This window comes from Protopterus annectens, chromosome 1.part2, assembly GCF_019279795.1.
Source record: "Protopterus annectens isolate FY-2018-M chromosome 1.part2, PAN1.0, whole genome shotgun sequence".
Classification (NCBI taxonomy): Eukaryota; Metazoa; Chordata; order Ceratodontiformes; family Protopteridae; genus Protopterus; species Protopterus annectens.
Window position 1 is genome coordinate 556,075,081 of NC_056727.1, and position 25,157 is coordinate 556,100,237.

Genomic DNA, 25,157 nt, shown 5'->3' on the forward strand with positions numbered 1-25,157 from the left:
TTCCATCATAAATGTCTACTTCCACACACACGTATATACATATATATACATATATATATATATATATATATATATATATATAAATAGAATGACACTAGTGTAAGCCATGGGAATCTTGCATAGCTTCTCAAACTTATTTTCAATTTCAGTTTTTTGCTTGACTTACTCATTTGTGTTATCAGACCAACTCGATAGCTGTAAATGCACAACAAAATAAACTAGGTGAACTGCATGTTTTAGGACTTCCAATTTTTAGTCCAAGCACTGACAGACCCTCACCTACACTCATCCTGTAGCATTAAAAAGTACAGTTTTGTACCTACCATAAATGTAGATGTTCGAGGATCCCCATTGCTGCAGTCCTTACTATTGGGTAGTCCGCTGTCCCAGTCGGCCCGAATACCAGAGTATATGGCTGACGTCGGTCAGGGCGCATTAGACTGACGTCAGTACGTCAGGGTACTAATGCGCATGACCGACGTCATCTCCTCAGTCTTTTCTTGCCCCAGATGTCAGAAGACCCTAAAAAGACAAGGCCCAAAATACCTGCACCAAAAATATGTACAATATATACAAAAATATATACAAAAATATCAGCATGTAACCTCACCTACACAACCACCCCTAAAACCAGAGGGGTAGGAGGGAGGTGGACTGCAGCAATGGGGATCCTCGAACATCTACATTTATGGTAGGTACAAAACTGTACTATGTTCTTCGTTCCCCATTGCTGCAGTCCTTACTATTGGGTAGAATCCCAAAGCAGAGGTAAGGGAGGCTGGCAAATCATAAAGAAGCAGGAGCTGATAACATGCCTTGCAAAACAGCTGTGGCAAAACCAGCCCTAGACTTAGAGTAGATAGGAAGGTGATAATGCTTAGAGAAAGTATGCACTGAACTCCAAGTAGCTGCTTCCAAAATATCCTTAGTTGCCACCCCCCTTAGAAATGCTGTTGAAGTGGCAGTAGCCCTAGTGGAATGAGGCCTAATCCCAGCTGGAATCTCCTTGCCATGATGGGAATAACAAAATGCAATGCAAAAGCCAATCCACCTAGAAATAGTTTGTTTTGATACAGGCTTGCCCTGCGAACTCAAAGCAAAAGAAACAAACAACTGCTGAGACTGCCTAAAATCCTTAGTCCTGCTTAAATAATAACGCAATTGCCTGTGTACATCTAAAGTGTGCAAAATCTTTTCCCCTTTATTTTGGGGGTCTGAATAAAAAGTAGGCAAATGAATAGTCTGGTTTAAAGCCACACTAGAAACCACCTTAGGCATAAAGGAAGGATTAGTACGTAATGATACCCTATCCTTATGGAAAATCAAAAAGGGCTCTACTGCCATAAGGGCCTGCAACTCAGACACCCTTCTTGCAGAAGTAATAGCCAACAGAAAAGCAGTCTTCCATGACAAGTATTTCAATTCAGCAGTAGCCGCAGGCTCAAAAGGTTGTAGAGTAAGTTTTTCCAACACAAAATTGAGGTCCCAAGCAGGAGTAGGAGCTCTACGTGGGGGTCTTATATTCTTTGCCCCTCTAAGAAACTGCTTGAATAAAGGATGCGAAAACAATGGTGGGTCACAATCATAGTGAGCTGAAATTGCTGCAGCATGAATCTTAATGGAAGAGAAGGACAAACCTTTGTCCAATAACTCAGTAAGATATTGAAGAGCCACACTCAAATTAGGCTCAGAAACCTCCAAATTCTTTGCTGTACTCCAAAATAAAAATCTCTTCCATTTTTCTGCGTACACTTTCCTTGTACTAGGTCTTCTAGCTTCCATAATCACATTTAAAACTTGTTGAGGAAGTTGAGACCTGCTATGTTTCAACACAGAATATGCCAGGCTGTGAGATGAAGAGAGTGAAGCTTGACATTGAGCAGATGACCATCCTTCTGAGATAACAGATGAGGAATCAGAGGTAAAGGCCATGGAGGCTTCTTTACTAGACTCCGTAGTAGTGGGTACCAGTGTTGCCGAGGCCAATCTGGAGCTATCAAAATCATCCTTGGCCTGTCTTGTCTGACCTTTAATAGTACCTTTGGAAGAAGAGGCAGAGGTGGAAAGGCATACACATGAAGGTTTTTCCAACTGAAAGACAGAGCATCCACTTTCCAAGCTGTGTGATGAAACCCCTTTGTGCAATACTTTGGCAGCTGGTGGTTTAGTGGAGAAGCGAACAGATCTATGTCTGGAGTTCCCCATGACACTGTCAATTTCTGAAATACATGAAGATCCAGTTTCCACTCGTGGGGATCCATGATTTGTCTGCTTAACACATCTGCTAAGGAGTTCTGTGCTCGGCAGAAACCTTGCCTGAAGAGTCAGTTGCAAGCTTAGCGCAATCTCCCATAAAATCATTGCTTGCCTGCATAGAGGATAAGAATGTGTTCCCCCTTGCTTGTTGATGTACCACATGACAGTTGTGTTGTCTGTTAGAATCAACACCTGCCCTGGAAGAAGTAACTCCTTGAAAGCCATTAATGCAAACTGGACTGCTAACATCTCCTTCATGTTGATATGTAGATGCTGTAGTCTGGCAGGCCACTTGTCTTGTATCCACTTTCCATTTAGATGAGCTCCCCAAGCAATGTCCGAGGCATCCGTCGTTAAAATCTGACTCGCCTCTGGCCGGGTCACAGAGAGTCCCTTGTTTAGGTGACATTCCTGAGCCCACCACACAAATTCTTTTTGAAGGCAAGGTATTATTTGAATGACAGTGTCCAAATCCTGGCAGTGCTGTGTCCATACATTTTTGAGATACCATTGTAGCTTCCTCATATGCAATTTGGCATTGGGAAGCACCAGAATACAAGATGCCATGAACCCTAATGCTTGAAGGACTGTCCTTGCAGTCAGCACGGACTGATGAGATAGTTGATGGAAGTAAAGTGATAGACTCTTTTGTTTGTCCGGGGTTAAAAAGGCCATCTGGGCTGCTGTATTCAGTCTCACACCCAGAAAGCACATGTCTTGAGAGGGTACTAGACTGGACTTTATTTCGTTCACAGAATACCCTAGGCATCTTAGCACTGCTATAACATAATCCAGATGCTGTAGGAGGTCTTCCTTTTCTTGAGCCAGAATCAGGCAGTCGTCCAAGTAAGGATAGATTTGAATTCCTTGTAGCCTGAAGTAAGCTATCACTGGAGCCAGAACCTTTGTGAATACTCTGGGCGCAGTAGATAAGCCAAAGGGCAATGCAGAGAACTGATAATGAGAATTTCCAGCTCGAAACCGCAGATACTTTCTGCAACTTAGCCTTATAGGCACATGAAGGTAAGCTTCCTTGAGATCTAAAGTTACCATCCAGTGATCCTTGCCCAGCAGAGGTAAAAGCTGTTGTAACGTCAACATCTTGAACTTGGGAATGTCCAGATAAGTGTTGAGAAGAGATAAATCCAAAATTGGTCTCCACGTGTTCCCTTTCTTTGGTACTAGGAACAGGCGAGAATAAAATCCCAGGCCCCTTTCTGATACAGGGACTGGCTGAATGGCCCCCATCTGGAGTAACTGAGAAATCTGCTTGTGAGCCTCTTTTCTTTGTGGCGGAGGAACGTCTGGCATGCCTTTGAAGGGGGGCATTGTATGGAAATAAAACCTGTAACCGTGGTGAATGATATCCAACACCCATCCGTCTTGAGTAATTAGATCCCAATTTTCTTTGAAAAGAGACAGTCTTCCTCCCAAAGGAGCTGCCAGACGAGAACCTACTGGCAGCTGAAAAGGCAGGTCATTGGGTCTGTTTACGAAAGGACTGACCCCTGCCCTCACCAGAAGTCTGAGCAGGTGAACTCCCTGTTCTAGACCTAAAAGAACCTTGAGCTCTGCCCCTACCACGTCTAGACCTACCCCTAGACTGGGAATCATAAGCAGGAAAAGTCCACCCCTTAGCAGGCCAATTTCTACTAAACTTCGGTGGCTGCACCTGCAAAAAATCTTTAACAGTTTGCATAGACTTAGCTTTGTCCTCCATTTTCTTTAAAACTGCTTCCACAGGCGAACCAAACAACACATCCGACTGTAAAGGAGCATCCAAAATCCTTGTTTTAACATGTTCAGCTAAATTCTGATCCCTCAACCAGGCATGCCTGCGAAGAACAGAACTAGTGGCAGCCACCCTCGAGGAGGCCTGTACAGCATCAAAACCACATTGCAAAGAATGCTTACCCACTTGTTCAGACACATGAACCAAATCCAGCAACTCTTTACACTCAATCCCTTCCGCCAAAGCATCCACCTTAGATTTCAATTGCGAAAGGATATAATTTTGATATTTTAGCATGTGAAACTGACAATTCAACGCTCTCATGGCTAGAGTGGAAGAAGTATACACTTTCTTTCCCCACCTATCCAAAGCCCTTGCCTCTTTATCAGTGGGAACAGGATTTTTAACCACAGAGGCCTTAACACCTTTAGGCCCCTGAGAAATAGTTTCTGGGTCCGCCCTAGGACTCTTAAACAAATACTTATGAGCTTCGGGCACCCTATAGTACCTATCAGGTTTAACAGGAGCAGGAGGCAAAGAGTCAGGGTTCAGGGAAGCCTCTGCAAAAACATCCTCCACCACATTCAACACAGGAGGTATAGCTAAGGGCCTATGCTGGGGTAAAAACAAGAATTCCCTCAGTCTTTTCCTGGAATCAGAGTAATCCTGGCCTTCCCATTTAAAGTGCTCCCTCATAGAATGCAGAGTCTCTGAAAATGAGAAATCCTCAGGAGGAGAAGCTGTAGGAGTGGAATCATCCACATCAGAATCAGAATAAGGAGGATACTCCAGCAAATCTTCCGCAGAAGACTCAGAGGCCTCTGAACCCTGTTCAAAACTATCAAACTCCGGTTCCACCCTAGGCCTCTTATCAGGAGGGGGCATAGAACCTCTAATCATAGTAATCAAATCTTCTGCCATTTTAAGCATATGTTTCTTAGGTAAAGAACCCGAAATGCTAGGAGAAGCCCCCACTGAAGCTGAACTTGGCCTACCTCTCAAAGAAGTTTTGGCAACAGAAGGAGAGGCTCTAACTACCTTGGGAAGAGAGGGAAGAACAGTTACCTGAGAAGCCCCCTCAGCCTGGCCTACCTCCTGAGAAGGCACATCCTGTAACAATAAAGTTTCTGCCTGAGACTCCATAGAAACTCCTGGCAAAACCACTGGCTCCACTGAGCCTTCTAAAGAACCGACGTCCGGGACTGCCGGTTCATCAACCCTAGGCTTCACTGTTTTGTCCTTGCGCTTCTTGGACGAAGCGGGCGTCGGAGCATCCGACGGCATTTTATAATTGCAACGTTTCCCAAACACTAACCTGGCACAGTCTAACCTCCTCTTAATAGTGCGTTTGTTAAACCTAGCACAAGAGCGGCAACCAACAACGTCGTGCTCAGGCCCTAAACAAGGTATACACAAGGTATGGTAATCCCTATGAGGTATCTGTTTCCCACAAGAAATACAGTTATTCACTTTTTCTGACATCCGGTAAAATACTGAGGCAAGAAAAAACCAAAATGTTCCCAACGGGTACTTAGCCAACTCCGATTCGGTCTGAAACTCCTTGAAATATTTCAGAATGCCAACCTGCACTCGCAAAACTGCTTCTGCATCGGACCATGCGGCAAAAAAGACTGAGGAGATGACGTCGGTCATGCGCATTAGTACCTGACCAACTGGCGACAGCTCTAAATGCGACAACAGCCATATACTCTGGTGAACTGGGACAGCGGACTACCCAATAGTAAGGACTGCAGCAATGGGGAACGAAGAACATCTATTACTGCAATCCAGGTGCTGTCAATAGGTTAGTACTAGGCTAATTGCCCTTGCGAGCCATTGTAAGCCAAACCAATTAACCCTTGTGAGACTCAAACCCTGCAAGTTGTGTTTGTAAAGCAAACACCTTAACCATTATGCCACCCTCCTAACCCTAGTGGTTAACTGGCCACTCTTGCTTCTCCACTGTCTGCAGTAGAAAAATATGCATTTTATCTTGAATGCTGGAAAATGTGCTGTACTTGTTTAGAAATATTTATCTTATAATGCAGCACAGAACATAATAATTATGATTTTCTGTTCCTGAATTTGGGTTAATGATATTTTTGCTCTTTCCACTGAGGCACAAATGCTTTTGTGCATGACATTTTCTCACTTCTATTATATCTGTAGTTACATCCTTTTCTTGTTACATTCACCCCTTTAAAAAGTACAACAACACAGTACAGTATCAGCAATGCATCAACATACTGTGGGAGTAGAACCCACAGCAAGTATTTAACCTGTTATGCTATTAGCACTGCAAGCAGACTCAGCATAAGCAACACTAAACTTCTCTTCCCCTGAAGCTCTCAGCTTCTTGTAAAACTGTAAAATCCATTTGACACTCAACTGTATCTCTCAGCTTTGTAGAAGAGCAAATCTGGCAAAAGCCTAAAAGCTTGGGACACATTTTCAACATTGCTTGTATAATTTTGGAAAGTTGCTAGAATAAAATATTGTGTTACCACCATGCATTTCATTTCCAAGTCTTGAACACAGGACCCTGTGCACTACAGTCAGAGAAACATACCACTATGCCAAATCTGCTGTTTCCTGAACAATAGAAAGACTGAAACTTAAATGGCTATTTAGTTAGTGAATTCAGTTCTCACTCCTCACCATAGCTCTCAACCTCTTAGCACAAAAAACTTGGAAAAAGCCAATAATGGGGGAATACAGAATTCAGTTCTCACTTCTCACCATAGCTCTCAACCTCTTGGCACAAAAAAAAAACTGGACAAAGCCAATAATGGGGGAATACAGCCCCAAAAATAGGGACAAATTTCAAATACTGTTCTTATAAACTTAAAAAAATTGCTAGAATAAAAGGTTTTATGTTACCATTTATTTTCTGAAGAATATGAAGTCTGAAATTCAAATGCTTGTCATTTCACTGAAATCCAGACTGGAAAACCACAGATTTTATGAGGAACAGAAGAAAAATATGAGGCATAAATCTGTAAAGTTTTCAAAAGGGGTGGTCGGTAGGGATTTTAGGCTGTTGTTACCTGTACCCAAGGTACAAGGTTTGAGCCTGAATACCTCTTCTAGCTACCAGGTAAATTCACCTGGGTCATTTTACACAGACACACACACTGCTCTTCCTACCTTGTCTCATGACACAGAGCTCCAGCCCAGTCTTGCATCTCTTCCATAGTGAAAATGGCAGCTTCTTCCAGCAGCATATTTATGAAAACGGCCCTGCAACATATTCAAAATTAAATGGATTATTCTGTAGCCCTCGCATCTCATCTCTAGTGAAAATGGCTTCTTCCAGCAGCAAAAATGGACCTATAGCATATTCAAATGAAAACCTGGCTTCTTCTGTATTCCCACTAAGGAACCTTGCCACAGCCAGAAATGTATGCACGTTGAGCTTCAGCTCAATTCCAACAGGTTGGCAGGCCATTTCATGGAGCTGAGGTCATCATGCAAGTGATGACATCAGCTCGAAAAAAACAGGAAATAAGATTTTAAAATAAGCTCCAGGAATTTGGAAATTAGGAGTGCCACTCAGGAATCATGGCACCCCATTATTTGGACCCCAAAACTGGGTAAAAACCAAGTAATTCAGTGCAGTTGGGAGGTATGAGCAAAGGAGGTTAAAAATACTGTGAAGAGACTGGAACAGCAATTTACAAAGGAACAATGGGAGCCATATGTATTGCTCCTAAGTATGCAACAAAGTCCACAATGTTTATTATTTTTATTTATTTAACATTTGTTAACCGGGAAAGCCCGACTTGGAACAAAGCCAATTTTCAGTGGAGACCCGGGGAGAAACGCTCCAGGCGCATATCTTTGTAATGTGGGAAGAAACTGAAGCACCCAGAGAAAACCCACATGAACGCAGGGAGGACATGCAGACTCCACACAGAAGGAACCCCAGATGAGAATCAAACCAGAGAACCTCTTGCTGTGATGCAACAATGCTACCACTGCATTATCCAAGTATATAGAATTTACATGAGTATTTTTATACCCTAAGCAGACTCTAAATATTTTTCTTCCTGTAGACAGCAAATTACATAGGTGTGATGGGGAAGAAAAAAGGTAACTGGAAAGATGTGTTTTGGAAGTGTAATGAGTTGGCAGATTTTAAAAACTCCCTACAGAGTACTCTGTCAAAAACAGGGGAACAAAATGGCTTTAACTAACAAAATGACTCTTTTGATCTCAGACAAAGGATCTGAATTGCCTAGACATAGTAAGGCATTCTAATTTCTGTTGGCTGCTAAAAATGCAATTATTAGAAAATGGAAAACAAAGTCTATACCAACTGCATTTGAAGTACTGAATATTGTGTAAAAGAGATTAAAGAAATGGAAGAGAGAACTTTAGAAAAGAGAAAGAGTAAATTATATAGAAATAAATGGAAATTGTGGGGAACACTACATGCAGAATAATGGTCAGTAGGAGGACTGAGGTTTAAGGGAAAGTAGGAACTAAGCAATTTATATAATGTTGGATTGATGACAGTTATAAAGAAAGAAAACATATGCAATGTATAATGTATGTAAATTGAAAAATGTTAACATGGTTTGTTTTCTATTAATCTATTCTTGCCTATGTAATAAGTGATAATTTAATAAAGATGTTTAAAAATGTGGATGATGTCATCACTTAAGTCCAAGAACCAATCCAGGTGCCAGCTGCAGCGTCAATAGCACCCGGATATAAAGGTTTAAAACTAACAATGATGCTGAAACTATCAATGCAGGCACCAAGATTGCCAATGCAGCACTTGACACCATATCAGTAAATGACAAGACTCAATGCATCATCACTAAAGGCATCTGTTGATGCAGGTTTTTGAAGTCAGTACCACAAACATGGTGACCAGTCAGTAAATAAGAGAGCAAGTAAAGAAAAATTGATAACCCTTTTACAATCTAAACTTTAGGGTTAGGGGGTTGGTGTAAAGGGTTTGGGGGTTGGTTCAATGGTCAAGGTGTTTACCCTCACAATCATAAGGTGCAAGGTTTGATTCTCACTTTTGAAAGGAAAATTGGCTATGCTTAAAATGGCCTACATAGGCAGCTAGCCTAGTATTCACTTATCAACCTATGAAAAAGCAGCCTGGAGCGATCTAACAAACAATTACTTTACATGGCAATGAAGATCTAGAGACAGACACCAGCACTGTACACTATAGGATATAGGGGTGGTACTAATCACCTGGGAAAGTTTGGACTGCCAAGCAGACCTTGTGCCTGCAGCCTTAGTTCTGTGAGTTACAGATGAAGGGCTCATTCCTATAACTTCATACCAAGACTATTGAGAAAAACAAGACCTAAATCACATGGTGAAATTGCAAACCTAACAGAATGGCAATTTTACTTCAGGTTGTGAAAAAAGAAGTGTTAAGATGTTATTTTAAAATCACATTGACAAATGGCCAAAGCCAGAGACTGCAGTCTTGCAAGTTATGGATTGTCCAACTGGTAAATAATCTGGCTGAGAACTATTTGCCTGCTGATAGTTCCAGCATAATTATGAATTCTGCAGGAATTATTCTTGTGATGATGCATATTATAGTTTATTCTGCAGTTGTATTTAAATGTTCAGTTTATTCACAAACAAGACTTATACAGTTACCAAATATAACTTAAAAAGTCATTCATGTAAATATTAAACCCAGAAATCTGCCCATAAAGATAAGGAAAAAAAAACACAGTCACTGCATCATTATGACAAGGTGCACTAGACATTACAATCTATGAGAAATTCAAAATTTTGAAATACTCAATATTGATTCCCATTTCTATTACTAGTGACTGCTTGCAGAGATTATATCTAACTTGGTGATAAAGCAGGAATTTTAAGCACACCAAACAATAGGAACTATTAATAATGACCTTACTTACTGGATCTGACTGCAAGAAAGTAAATATATGAGTTACCCAGCACCATTTTGCAGTAGCCAGTCTAGGCATTTACTGAACATATGTTGGGTAGCCTATATTTACAGATGTATGTAACCAATAAGTATGCCAGTTTAAAATAACAGGAAAAAAAACTTCATAGATTATCCCACTTTGACTGTATAAATGTATTAACCAAGATTATTTTTTGAATTTAGAGTGGGGGTGTTTTCCTGAAATTAAAGTAACGTAACACAGTCCATAAAGCTTTTCATCACAATGAGGAACAACACACATGAATCTAAGCCTGTGTTTGTTAAACTCAATTATTTCTTCTTTTCAAATCATAGGTACCGCCATTAATCCCATACCTGACGATACCTGTAGAAATATATGATGACCAGTGGCACAGATGCCAAAGATCCCGGCAACTGCTAAGTACTATTACACCCCTTACAGTATGTAAGCAACAAAGTTTGAAATGGTGATCATCACAAGGAAATTTGGACCATAAATGGGTGTTGTGAATCGTGATGCTGCAGACAGACAACATTCGCTCCTCTGGAATGTCTATGATGTCCACTCATTTTTTTTTTTTTAATAATGATTTTCATTGTTTAAGCAACATAAAAATGGCCTCTGTAAAAAAAAAAAAAAAACATGAAATACAGTAAATATAGTAAAAACACAAACGAAGACTGAAAGAAACTTTTTTGGAAGACTTTAATACACTTTAATACATTAAAAATATGTAAGCAGTAAGTGCTTTCGTCTCATTCTCTCTGTGGAGACTTTCCCAAGCTGGTGTTATAACAGATGTTCAACATATTTAAACAGTTATTAGTCATGTCACTAAAATGTTATGTGATACTATAAAAAATACAGTTGTGTAAAAACTTACCATAACAGTAGATGTCCTACTGACCATTGTTGCAGTATTCCAAACTGTTGGGTTATCAAATAACCTGGATGCCTGGCCGGGGTACCACAGTCAAAACCTTCCACAGATCCATACGTTCAATGTACAAACTAAGAACACAGCCGTAAGGGATACCCAAGTGGACATATGAATGTGAAAACCTCAAACTATCTTGCTCCCTGTCCTACACAGATCTCACTCCAATCTGTCTGTTTCATGCTTATTCATTGGTATCTTTGTACCTTCACTTGTTCAGATAAGTGCCAGTTTGGGGGCATTTATTGTTTCTTAAACTTACTGTGATTCAATATTATTAGATGCAGCTAGGCAGGAAAAGTGTGACTGTGGTAGGCAGACTCCTTATAAGGATCTCCATTCCCAGTGTAATTTTTGCCTAGGTTAAGAACATGACTAAAAATCTGCAATATTTGTCACTCATCTGTACCAAATATCCTAGGTACACATCTTTCTTCTCTTAATACATACTTGGAGTGGGATATATGGGAGGACATCATATAATACCATAAAAAGCATGCTTATTTACAGAGGAATACTTCACATATGGCAAGTGTGAGTATCTCAGTGAGAGAGAGTGTGTGTGTGTGTGTGTGTTTACATTCAGCATTATAGCATTTATTTAACTGTAGCTGTAACATTCTGCTTTGTAGTTTATCAAAGAGAACATAGATATTAATGCAATGGTATTCTGTGATATTAGGTATTATTCTGAAGTACCCAAACTGTACTTTCTGACTGGAGCTGTGACATGTTATTGAGATCAGAGTGAAGCTGTGAGATTCTATACTGCACATTTTGAAAAAACATCAGGAATTGTATTTCTGACAGGTATGCAAAAGGTGACATTCTGCTTTGCATCTGATGAGGTAGAACACATGTGATATTCTTGTACTATTCTACAGTATCTCAACTGGGTTACTTCGACTGCAGCCATGACATATTGGGGGAGAAGGGTCTCAGTGGAGCTATGACATTTTGCATTGCACTTCAGAGCTTTCAAAAAAATAATATACATAAAGGCTTTTATTTATGCATTGCTTGTCAATGATGAAAGTGTTGACCAATTGCTTTTTATTAAACTATACACTAGTGCAGTTTACTAACAGGATTATGGAGCTTTTAAGAAGCTTTACATTGGTGTGGTTCCTCTCTCCAAGCAGTCCCCGTTGGCCATTTTTGTTTTTTATCAGGCTTTACACAGAATTAATTGTCCAATGTTTCTGATGTTTGACAACACAGGTTTTAGACACTTGCTAATAACTTGCAATGGTGGAAGAAATAGGCAGGCCAACGCCACAGGAGGAGGAAAGATAAAAGATCAAAGCATATTTCAATTATTTAAGTACAGTTAAAATGCTCATAATTCAAATTGTAGGAACACACAAGTTTATTTTAATGGAAGCTCGTACAAATCACATTTCAATTTTTGGGATTCACAAAAGAAAATGACATTATAATAAGCATTGCATCTGCCATGTTAAGGGATCGTGCCACCTACACCATAGAAATAAGTCAACAAATTACATTAATTCAGTAATACAGTTGTATAGGAACCATCCTGGTGTATTTATTTTCAAATGCAGTAACATGGCCACTGTAGTACAGTTTTCAAACATACCATAAGACGTCATACTCTGCATTAAAACAAGAGAAAAGATATGTAAAAATGTACAGCCTTCATTCAGGAAGAAACATATTTTGAGCAAACACACCATACTACTGGACACTAGGGTAATTTGGCACATAAATTAGAATACTTCTGAATGTAAATTAGTTATTCCTTACAGTATGCACTCAAGGAGTGTCTCTATACATTATTATAAATGTAAACATGCTGACTTTATTACTTTCTAATTTTCAGAACAATAACTGTATTTGCTGTACATTGAGTACCTGAAACAAAATGACAAATGCAAAGGTTATTTGACTAAATGGAAAACATGACATTTTCAGCAGCAGATTTTAGAGTAACCATTTCAGTACCATCTGTAAGCAAACCTGAACAGCTTAACATATATCATATTTTAAATCAAGTACACACAGACAAACACAATGCAGAGATGTAGGCAGAATTTGAAATGTACTGGCCCACACTTGCAAATAGTAATACTAATAACTTCATTTAAAGTAGTAAATGGCACTGTTACATTTATCCCACTCCTATACAAGGGCTCTTAAATATGAAATGTTCTTGTGCATACAGAGAACAAACAGGTGAACAGAATATGGGTAATTTTCAAAAATATATTCTTCAGCTGTAATTCTTACAAATGGTAATCATTTTTCCATCAGCATTTTATGTGACTCAGGTGTACATGCAGACATATTAATGTGTGCACACAGGTTTCTATAACTATTTTCCATCAATCTGCATGTGGAAAATACAAATCAATGGTCAGTGGCCAATTATTTGATTAAACTATTGTAAGACACTCTACATAGCTGGTAGTATTTCTTCTGTTAAACTGATGTAACTTAATTGGCAAAGAGTTATAGATTATATCCACAATTGTAAGTGCAGAATCTACGCAGAATTGTGCATTTTTTCTTTTTCTGACTATGTCACAACAGTCCTGGGGAGGAGTTAGGCTATATCCTGTAGAAATTGCTGAGGATTATGCTTACATAAGAAAACATCTTATACATATGCATATACAACATTCCTATTATAGATGGTGTAGAAACCAGCAATGCCATTTTGTACTCATTTGAATTACTCAGTCTTGTGGAAACCATCTCTTCACATAAAACAAAAATGGGATTTGTTTAAGTGACAATTTTCAGTTTTTAGCACACTGCAGTTCAATCATGCGCATTTATGAGACAAATAGTTCAAGACAAAGCTCAAATTACTTGCCATAACAGACGCATCAAACCTTAATTACTTGCTATAACAGACACATCAAACCCTTTGTATTAAAAGATCTCATTTCAAAACATGATACTTTTTAAAACAACTTCCTCAGCCCAATACAACTTAAATAAAACATACTTCAATACCTAGATTTGATGGACAGTGTATTCATCAGAAACTCTCTGACTCTTACATCAGCAAACCATGGAGAAATCAGTCTGGAAAACAATTTATCCCAACAAAACCGTCAGGAAACAAATAAGCTACTACTTAAAAAAGGAAAAAAATGAAAATCAGTTCCCTGAAGGTTGTATCAATGTGGGCATTCAAAAAGGACAATGAAATGTTCAGAGGTTTACTTCTAAATTTTGGAAGTTTCAAAATGTCAACTTTCTTATGGTCGAGACCATGAGATCAAAGTTTTAAAACTTTGAAATTTAAATAAAAAAATAAATAAATAAAAACAACCTTTTTTATGTTTTTGCAGGGGGGCAAGCCCCCTGTACCCCCACCCCCCTGCTAATTAAATATACCAACTCTGAGATCGCACTACAGTGAGGAAAACTGTAAATATATTGTTCCATGCTGTACGGTGGTCTGTATTTAAATAGCACAAAGTTTCAAAACTTCAATCTTATGGTCTTCACCATAAGAAAGTCGACATTTAGAAGTAGACCCATGTTCAGGTGTATAAAATGAATTCACCTGTCATCTCAATCTGAACTAGATACAGAAGTATAAATGCAGATGAGACACACACTCATAATTTGTAGCTACTGTGTTGCAATGTAGAAGCTCACTTTATTTAGCCTTCCATTCTTATGGCACTGAAATACCTACAGCAAGTGGAACATTTATGATTCAACCAGATAACTCACTATACAAAGTGTGGATTGTAAAAATCACTTGTAGCAACTATCTGACTGAAATCTGTAGATTCTGTGCTTCCCAATAAGAGTAAGGATAACAGTTCCTCTGAAGATTTAGAGTGCATGTAAGTAGTCCAAATGATGAAATGTAGCTCCTAGGGCCCAGCTAGTCTCTACATTGTTAATTTTTCTTGCAAGCTAAAAACAAACAAAAACAATTTCAGTGAAAACAGTCAGGGATGGTCTTTTATTTAATACCAACTATAATTTGAAATAAGAAAAATAAAAATAATTACTCTGAAAACTTTGTTTTTTGGAAATCCCAGTTCTTGCAGTAATACAGTTATGTACGTGAGATCAAGGCAAAGGAATGGTTTCTCCCCTTCTCCTGACTCCATAGCTTTGCATGCTGAAAAAAAGTAAGGCATAAAACACTGTCGATGTCATATGTAAATCAATAAATGAACACTACAAAAACTGTATTTATTTAAAAAGTATACTACATCTTTTTTTCAAGCAAATTTGCAAATCAAGTCAGAGCTTGGCACTCCAGGCAACACCCTTTTGGCACACCTTAACACTGTATTTCTACTGTGACTGTTCAATGACAGTTTGTCAACCATCAGACTTTTTTGAATGCAGAAATGAGTTATTATTCACCAACCTAATAAATTATTGCTGTATTTGAAAAAAGAAATAGTTGGACAGCTTGCAATCTGTCATTAAGTGATCAAGATCACCACAGTAACAGTTTACAAACCACCAGCTCATTTGACTCCCCATACTAGTTGGTATCCAGGCAACTGCCCTCTCCTCCTCACCCTTCCTATGCCTCTAAGTCAAGTTACTGTAATAAAAAGGTGCAAAAACAGTGCAATACAAATATGGTAAATATCCATTCATTGGATATAATTATGCAATACTATAAGATAAGTAGTCTACAGTCCAGTGAAGTCATCAACGTGATTTCTCTATTTGAACAAAAACTAACAATCAACCTATTCAGGGTATTCATACATACATATTCACGTGCTCGCACACACACACACACACACACACACACACACATACTATATATATGTGTGTATATATATATATATATATATCTATATATATCTATATATATATATATATATATATATATATATATATATATATATATATATATATATATACATATCTATATATATATGTATATCTATATATATATATATATATATATATATATATATATATATACATACATATATAAATATATACACCAAAAATGTACTCAGCTCTGTATATTTGAAGATCAATCTCTCAAAACAGGGAGACAACAGTTTCAACAGAGATCTAAGCAACAATTAACAAACTCTATAACCAAAAAATATATATATATACTCAGCTCTGCATATTTGCAGATAGTCTGGAAGGCAGTCTCTCAGAACACAGGTTCCAGCAATTAAATGCAGGCTGTAACTAACAGGTCAAATTTTATGCAAGTAATCCTTGAGTTAGATAACACACAAGCTATAAAAAACAATATTTGATTTAACAGTAGTAAGTAGGATTGTCTGACAGATATTGTCGCTACAACTTGTTTGTTCTTCTTTCAGCTTTTCCCAGTTAGGGGTTGCCACAGCGGAACTCCGGTCCGCTAATGAGTGGCAATAGATTTTTTTTATGGGTGCCGAGGTGCCAGCTCGACGCCCAACCTTCAGAGAAGGCACGCCCATTCTACGCATGTCTTTTGAACGCCACTCGACTGCGGGGAGGACATGCAGACTCCACACAGAAGGTGCTCCAGCTGAGAATCGAAAGGGAGAACCTCTTGCTGTGAGGCAACAAAGCTACCGCTGCACCACCGCGGCTTATATTGTCGCTACAACAATATTTATTTAAATGACATTGGACTTGGTGTTATTTTGCAGGGGATTTGATCAGTCTAAGTTGGGAAAAGTGTAAAAAGAACTAGTAAGAGGCTGCAAAAAGAGGTGCACAGATGCTGGTGCATTGAACAAGCTAGCCTTGAATTTTTGGGGGCTTTTTCTGGACTAGCATTACTGATGGGTATAGATAAAGTCCCATGAATTACTGTGGATATCTTCATTATCTGACATAATATTTCAGTCCTAGCAGATAGAAAAAGCAATTTGCCTCACTTGTGAAAGTCATCTTATGATATATATTGTAGATGGTTAAAGTGAAGGACAGCAGTTTGTAAAACGTTACCTCCTTTTTATTCTTCATCAAATTCTACAATAAAATGAATACTGATAATAACAAATACAGTTAACAAGGTAGTTCAATGTTCATTTTAGATATTACATTCTCTCATAGTTTCTGCTTAATTTCCCTAATCGTAACACAAGTCTAACACCAAATATAATCTATATGAAGATATTCATATCAAACTGCCTGCTCACTTTTTTCCGTGCTTTGGCACCAACAACAGTTTTTGTTTTGAGGATTATTCTGCTGTTAGGCAGTGTACATAATAAAAACAACGGGCTGGAGAGAAAGCGTGGTTGTGATAATATGCAAGTACCGAAGAATCAGTTTATCCCACTTGACCCTTGCAGTCTTCCCCTCCCAGATAAAATCATTCAGCTCTTCTTTAACTGCTCTTCAAAACTTTTCCTATGGTTGATAAAACTATGCCTGACCTGTGTATGAAACTAAAGGAACTAAAAACATTTTAACTGCTTGCATCTTACTATCCATATCCATATAACAAAGCTTCCCGTTTCTCAGTTTTTGTATCATCTTCTGTTTAGTCTTCTCCCACACATCCTTAGCTGCCACAACAGAAATCATTTTTAATCCATAGTCCTATATATACATCATTTTACCATGTCCCAATAAATATGCATATTGCTGGACCAATTTGTGTGTGGGTACATAATTTACCGCTATTGCCTTTGTTTTAGCTTCATTAATTTTGTAACTGGAGAAAATCTGAAACTGTCTTCAAATGTTCATCAGCACTGTAATGTCTCTTTCTGGTTTTCTTAGGTATAAAATAATATCTACAAACAGCGCCAGATTTTCTTAACTACCATACCAATTATATCCTTTAATTTTTGAGTGCCTTATTTCTTTGCCAATGGTTCTAAATATAATGCAAACAAAGGGGAAAGATGACAACCCTGCCTGGTTCCATTATTCAAGCAGAAATTATTGGAGAGGACCCCACTCACTTTAATTTTCACCTCTGATCACACACACACACACACACACACACACACACACACACACACACACACATATATATATATATATATATATATATATATATATATATATATATATATATATATACTCTTAATCAACCTTATAATTTTATCCAGGAAAGCAACTGCCTCCATTGCCCTACTCATGAAGTCCCAGCTTAATCTGTCAAATGCTTTCTCTGCATCAATTCCCACCAATGTCAGTGGTATTTTCTTACATTCTGCTTCCCTCTGGATCCTCAGTGTTCTATCAATGTTATCAAATGTGTGCCTCCCTCCGTATCTATCAATTTTTGCATTGTTTTAGCCATTATAGACAAAGACTTTATAATCATAATTTAGTACTGAAATGGGCTTGTATGAAGCTGGATCTGCTAATCTTTACACACTCCAGATATTACAGCCATCACCACTTTTTTCCAGGATGTTGGCACTTCTCCTCCTCTTAAGATACTGTTAAACGAAACCTTCTGACCTTTATCAGTTTATTCCCTCCTAGCTTCCAAACTTCCATATGAATACTATCTACTCCTGGGGATTTTCCTATAGATTGGTTATACATCACCACTTTTACCTCATCTCCTCCGACTTTGTTGGTAACTCAGCCTCATTTACCTCTAACCTTGGCATATTTAATTATTCCATAAACATTTCCATTTGCACCTTTTCTTGATTTCCACACGTCTCTGCTTTATACAGACTTCCATAACATTTCCAAAATATTTCTAATACAGAATGTCTTGTTATCTTCCTTGTTATATGCTCTCTAAACTTGGTGACAACCCTTTCTACTTTCTTTTGCCTGCGTCATTGTGCTAAAAGTTTTTGTGTTCTGGAGTAATTGTCAAAAAGTAGTTGCTTGACAGCAATTTTTCTAAACTTGTATATTATTGAGGTAATCCCTTATTTTCTGTTTAGCATTCTACAGTTGCTCCTCTTCTTGTTCTATGGAATTCTCCCTATTTTGCAATACTTTTAACATTTGTCAGTCCCTCTAAATAATTTTTATTTCTTAACCATATTTCCCTTTCCTTTACTCCCCCCCCCCCAGTTTTAAATTCCACTTTAAATTTATCCCACTCCCTGGCTATATTTTCAGAAGAAATGTCTATCTTCTCTAATAGCTCCTGAACAGTTTCCAAAACCCATTCCTTAAATGCATCTCTTTTCAACGGATCAGTGGGAAAGCACCAGTGTCTTATTTTTATTTCATTACCTTGTGTTTTTATTTTAGTTATTATTGGCACATGATCTGAAATAGTTATTGGGTATGTTTCAAGACCTTCAGTTAAATGCACGTTCCTGTGAAATATACATTCTATCTAGCCTAGCCCAGTTTTTGTATCTTAGAGAATAATGTGTAAATTCACTCCAAACTCCTAATAGTGAATTTGCATCTTCCATGTCAAATATTTTCATAAATTTCTTCAAAAATCTACCCTCTTTTGTTATATCTTCTGGGCCCCCCAGACACATTTTCACTGTTGCAAACCAAACTTCAGTCCCTACCTACAAGTATTATTCCTTGTTGAAAGCTGATTATTTCTCCCTGAAATTTCTTAAGCTCCATTATAGCAGTTTTAGGTGGAATATAAATACATGCCAGTGTAATACTTCTCCCTTGCCAGTAGCCCGTTAGTACTACATATCTACCATTATCATCTTTTTTTTTCTCTTCCACCAATACTGAAGCTCCTCTTGAAATTAATGTAAGTACTCCTCTTTTCCTTTGCCACAGGTATTCTGCTGAATAACCATCCTGAAAACCTTTCTTTATCAAATTCACATTTTCAGTTCTTTCCAGATGTGTCTCCTGTAGCATAGCTACTTGCATTCTACATTTTTTAATAAATTCAAAAACGAAAGAGTAGTGAACTTTATCTGTGAGACTGTTCAATTTAAAGACATTACAGAAAGCATCATTTTTTATACAGGTATTGTTCCCACCTTTTATGTATAACTGTTTTTTTAGATGCCTAGTCCCAACTTTTATATTACATGCATACACTGTTTGGTAGCTTGGTCTTTTATATAGTTGTTTCTTGTCATATCCATTTGGGCCTATGTCACATCTTACAAAACTTTTTCTTTTATTGAAAATCCTCAAACCAACAAAGAAAAACACCCTCCAATGCCTCCTAAAACCTATTAACTTAAGAATAATATGCATAACTGTGTATACCTTCAAAATTTGAAGTTTTACCTTCCTACTATGAACAAAAATTCTAAACTGATAGCCACACAGATAGACTAAAGTTAACCAAAAAGAAAGATTATTCATGCTAAGATCCATGGTACAGCATGTGCTTTTAGCAAGTGCTGTCTAGTTTTGTCTTATATTTATAGCTCTCCTAGCTGAGAAAACACTTGAATGTAAATCAAAAGATGCTTCAACAAAGTATTAGTTTAAGGGTGTGCACACTTATGCAACCAGCTTATTGTATGTCTTTTATTTTTTATATTTTTCCCCTGACATTTGTTTTTTAATTGAATTGTACAGGTTATAGGTCACATTAAAGGTGGGAAAAGTTTTGAAATTATTTATTGTGGTCTCATTTTTTTTATATTACAAAAATATGGCATTTTAATAGGGGTGTGTACACTTTTTATATCCACTGTATAATATTCAATATATTTTTCATTTGCTTGCTTTCTATTAAAACTTGCTAACCCAGTCATTCTCTTATGCACGCATGAGAAAAAGCACACTCATTTTTCTTTCATCATGCTCTCTTAACCAGACCTTTCCTTTTTTTTTTTTTTTTTTTTACAGTGCGGTGCCTTACACATCTTAAAACTGAACAAGGAAAAGAGAGAAGAATGGAGAAAAAAACACCCATTTATATTAGCATCCCCATTACATTTAAAAATAACTGAGAAAACTTTACTTCATAGCTTGCAAAGAAAGTCATGCATCACCACTAAAATAGTACCACTGCGGAAAAAAATTGTTTTAATTACAGTTAACTACCTCCCTTCTCTTCCACTCTCCCAAGTATTTTTCCAAAGATTAATGACATGAAGTAGGACATATGCTTTAGAGTCCCCTACAAATTTAACAAACTCCACAAAAATCCAATATTTCCAAATTCTCTTGTTTTGCCATGTTTCACAAGTATAATTATTGCTTTGAAATTCCACATTTGTCAGTTTCCAAGTTACTGATTTTATTCTCCGAACATTAATAACATGAAGCAGGGCATATGCTTTAAAGTCCCCTACAAGTTTAACAAAGTCCAAGGAAGTCCCATATTTTCAAATGATCTTGTTCTGTCATGTTTTACAAATAAACTATTGCTTTTTCACCCATTTGTCAATTTCCAAATTACTAGCTTTATTCCTGTTCACGGCCATCTCTCAAATCCTGTCTCCATTTCATTTCCAACGTATTCTTGATTCTTCTCATTGACGCTTATGTTTTATTCCTTCTCTCAGGTATTTTCCATTGAGATAGTGGAAAAGATTTCATGGGCTCAGTCTCTCTGTAGTCCTTATCCCCAGAAGGACACAAAACAGAACCTCCTTTTGTATGACAGCTCACCCTTTGTTGGACAAACTTTTGCATTTCCTCCTTAACATGTACTTCATCAAAAAATGATTTAGCCACTCCAGGGAAAAAATATTTTGAAGATGGCTAGGTACAGCAGTTTGAATCTAGGGTTACCACCTGTCCCACTTTGAAAGGGACAGTCCCTCCTTGGGCAGTTGTGTCCTGCAAAAAATCGAAAAAATGGCAAATGTCCTAAAATTTTTAGGACAAAAATATTTCTTAAGTTTTCTTTAATAGTTTCATAAAACAGTTATTTTTTTTATAAAATAATAAAATCACTCTGTTGCAGCCAAAACTCCTCTCCACAACTTTTCAAGCGGGATGAAAGCGCTCAATGAATAATTTTTAAACATTTTTATGTATCAATAAAATGTTTGATACCTTTGGAAGGTTGTAGAGAGTTTTGGCTACAACACAGTGATTTTATTATTTTATTTTGGTTTAGTTTATCACTGGGGTAATTATTTAACCAGTTTTGGAGTTATTTTTTTATGTTTAATACCTAAACGTTATATGAAATAGCATAAGCAACTCAAATGCTACAAGAATAAGATTTTATTTTGGCAAAAAGGTGAAGTTCTATCATTTGTACTGGTCATGGGTATGTTTTGTCCTGCAAAATCTGACATTTCTACAAAAAATGTCCCACTTTGTGCATCTGAAAAGGTGGCAGTTCTATTTGAATCTCATGCCTGCTTCTCGGCATTCCCTAATGGAATATATTTACTCCTCTTCTGCCTGGTGTACGAGTAGTCATTCTCCACAAACACTCTGCTGCCTCCCACTTGTAGTACTTCGTCCTTCTGCCACAGTTTTGTCAGAATCAACTCCTTCTGCTGATAAGACTGGATCTTTACTATTAAAGGTCTAGGTTGTTTTCTAGTAACCAGATTTGGAGCACATACATGATGTGTCCTTTCAATTAACAATTCCTGCTGTGGAATACCAGTCCAATTGCTTATTTGTGCTTTCATAAAATTAGTACAGTCGGTTCCTTCCTGCTTCTCTGGTACAGCAGAAAATCTCAGGTTTTCCCCATGGTCTCTGTCCTCCTCTATTATTTTTTGAAACATCTCTTCTTGTCTCATATTCAGCCATCCTTTTTTTTCATTTTTTCTCTTTGTCATCTTATGTGAATATCTGTTTAAAGATTATTTTTCCAGCTTTTTATTGTTTGTGTTGATATACTCCATCAGTGTTTCATTTATTTTAACCAGGTTTGTGTGCAGCTGCTTTATACTTTCCTCTAGGTCACTGGAAGTCATGTCTGGAACATGCACTGCTTCTTGCTGAATAACTGCAGTACTCCTCCCAGTCTGTGTTGTATTTCACCTTTTGTAGCTGATTTTCCTCCAGACCCTTTATATTTCTTTTTTCCTGGCATCCATGCAGTGGACTTACTAGCCAGTTAATGAAATTTACCCAAAAATCTAGGTCCACTAGCTTTCTCTGCTAAGTTTTTGTTTTCAGAGTAGGTGAGAGATAATTAAGCTGTTACTGAATGTGCAGCCATCTTGGAAGTCCTCGCAAGCAATTAATCTTGAGAATTCTGAGTATTCTTTGCTGACAGCAATGCAAAATTTAAAGGTGCAATGGCAAGCAATTTAGTGAAAAAATTAAGTTTGAAATTATGGGAAGTGAGTAAGAGGTAAAAACCTCTCTAGCAGTCTTAATACATTAATGCAGTTAATAAAACAGTGTACAATTTTAGTTTTATTCAAAGATAGCATTTTTATTAGGGCTAAAAGTTAATGTTTTCTGAAAGCATACAAGCTGTTTTTTATATCTGAGAGGGGAAGGGAGATATGAAAAGAACAAATATCAATCAGTGTAAGTGAGAACACATGCTATAGCATGGGTAACCTTAATTTTGGGGGTAGATACCTATAGATGCAGTGATCAATTTGGGGAAATTGTTCCCTTCTGGAGGGTTAAACTTCATGTTTTGAAGATGTACATTGTTTGGAGTGTTTGTTCCAAGGTAATAGGGGATGGGGTGATTTGTACTTCGTTTTTTTTTTAGGGTTTTCATTAAAACAAAAAGTCTTGGAAAATGTGACATAGGTTCAAATGTAGATAAGAAACAACTATACAGAAAGATCAGCCTGCCATACAGTATATGCATGTAACACAAAATCCAGAAATACACATTAAAAAAAAAACTGTTATGTATAATAGGTGGGAACAAGAGCTTTTTAGCATGATGGCTATGCTGTCTTTATTATCCTGGAATGTAAATGACCCTACAAGTAATGATAAAAAGGAAAGAGTATTGAATTATATTAAGAAATGCAAGGGTGCAAATAGCTGAAGGAGACACTTTTGGAAAGAAATGAGAATGTGAATTTGACAAAGAGAGGATTTCAGAATAGATATTCAGCAGAATATCAGGGACAGAGGAAACTGGGAGTAATTATACTAATTGCTAGAGGCTGCAATAATGATAGACAAGGAAAAAAATTATAAAAATGGCAGGTTTGGCGTAGTAAGGGACTAATGGCAATGATGGAGGATTACAATGGCATGTATTTATGTTCCACTGAAAAACTGCTACTATGGAGCTTAAGAAAATTTTGGAAGAAATAATCAGCTTTCAGCAGGGAACATTATTTATAGCTGGGGAATAGAATTTGATTTGTAATAGTGATACTGTATTAGGGGGACCTAAAAGGGACAATATAATAAGAAAGGATAGATTTCTGAAGAAATTTATAAAAAATATTTAGTATGGAAGATGTGAATTCAGTACTAGGAACTCTTGACAAAGATTACATATTTTTGCCCTAAGTACAATACGTGGGCTAGATTAGATAGAAATTACATTTCACAGGAACATTTAATAGAAAGCTTCAACACACATCCAATAATTACTTCTGATCACGCAACAATAAAAATAAAGATGAAATTGCTAGGTAATGAAATAAAAATAAGACAATGGTGTTTTCCCACTTACCTGTTATAAAGAGAGAGGAATTTACCAAATGGGAAGTAGAAATCATTCAAAAGTTTATTGGGAAGATAGAAATATCTTCAGAAGTTACAGCTAGTGAGTGGGATAAAATAAAAATGGAGTTGAAATAAAAGAGAAAGTGATATGGTTAAGAAGCAATACGAATTACTTAGAGGGGCTGACAAAAGTTAAAGCATTGCAGAATAAGGTGAATCTCACAGAACAAGAGGAAGAGCAAATGCAAACTGCCAAACAGAAAATAAGGGAGTCTCTGGATAATATGCATGAGACAGCAGTAAACAACTATCTCCAGAGCACAGAAACTTTTAGCACAATGACTTAGGCAGTAGAACATTGAAAGGATTGTTGCACACTTCAGGAACATATAAGAAAAATAATCAGAGATCCTTGACAGGTTTTTAGAGATATTATAGAAATTTTATGAAAATTTGTATAAAGCAGAGAAATGTGGAAATCAAGAAGTGCAAATAGAAATACCTACCAAAGATCATGCCAAAGTTACAGGTACACGAGACTCAACAACTAACAGTTAAGATTGGAGGTGATAAAATAGTGATGTGTAATCAATCTTCAGGAGAGTCTCCAGGAACAGATGGTATTCTTACGGAAGTTTGGAAATTGGTAGAAAGTGATAAAGATCTGGAAGATTTTGCTTTAACAGTACTCGAAAAGAAGAGGAAGCACCAACATCTTGGAAGAAAGCTGTGGTGGTTATATTACCTAAAGATGGCAAAAACCCTTCAGTCCCAGCTTCATATAGCCCCATTTCAATTTTAAACCATGATTAAATGCATGCCTGCTCTGAGATTGAAAGTTGCTGTGAAATAGTCCATGCAGTCTAAGTACCTTTTACTAAGTTGGCCACTATCC

The 25,157-nt window shown here is 37.3% G+C and overlaps 1 protein-coding gene across 2 annotated transcripts in view; it reads right to left on the reverse strand.

Moving 5' to 3' along the window:
* Positions 1–12,191: 12,191 nt before the first annotated feature.
* Positions 12,192–25,157, reverse strand: part of ENTPD6 (ectonucleoside triphosphate diphosphohydrolase 6) — a 921,044-nt gene continuing 908,078 nt past the window's right edge. For both annotated transcript variants that reach the window (XM_044057700.1, XM_044057708.1), the window contains exons 13-14: positions 14,848–14,960; positions 12,192–14,749 (exon numbers count right to left, since the gene is read on the reverse strand). In XM_044057700.1, coding sequence (XP_043913635.1) covers positions 14,666–14,749; positions 14,848–14,960 — 197 coding nt within the window. In that variant the 3' untranslated portion in view covers positions 12,192–14,665. The remainder of the gene's footprint in view (positions 14,750–14,847; positions 14,961–25,157) is intronic.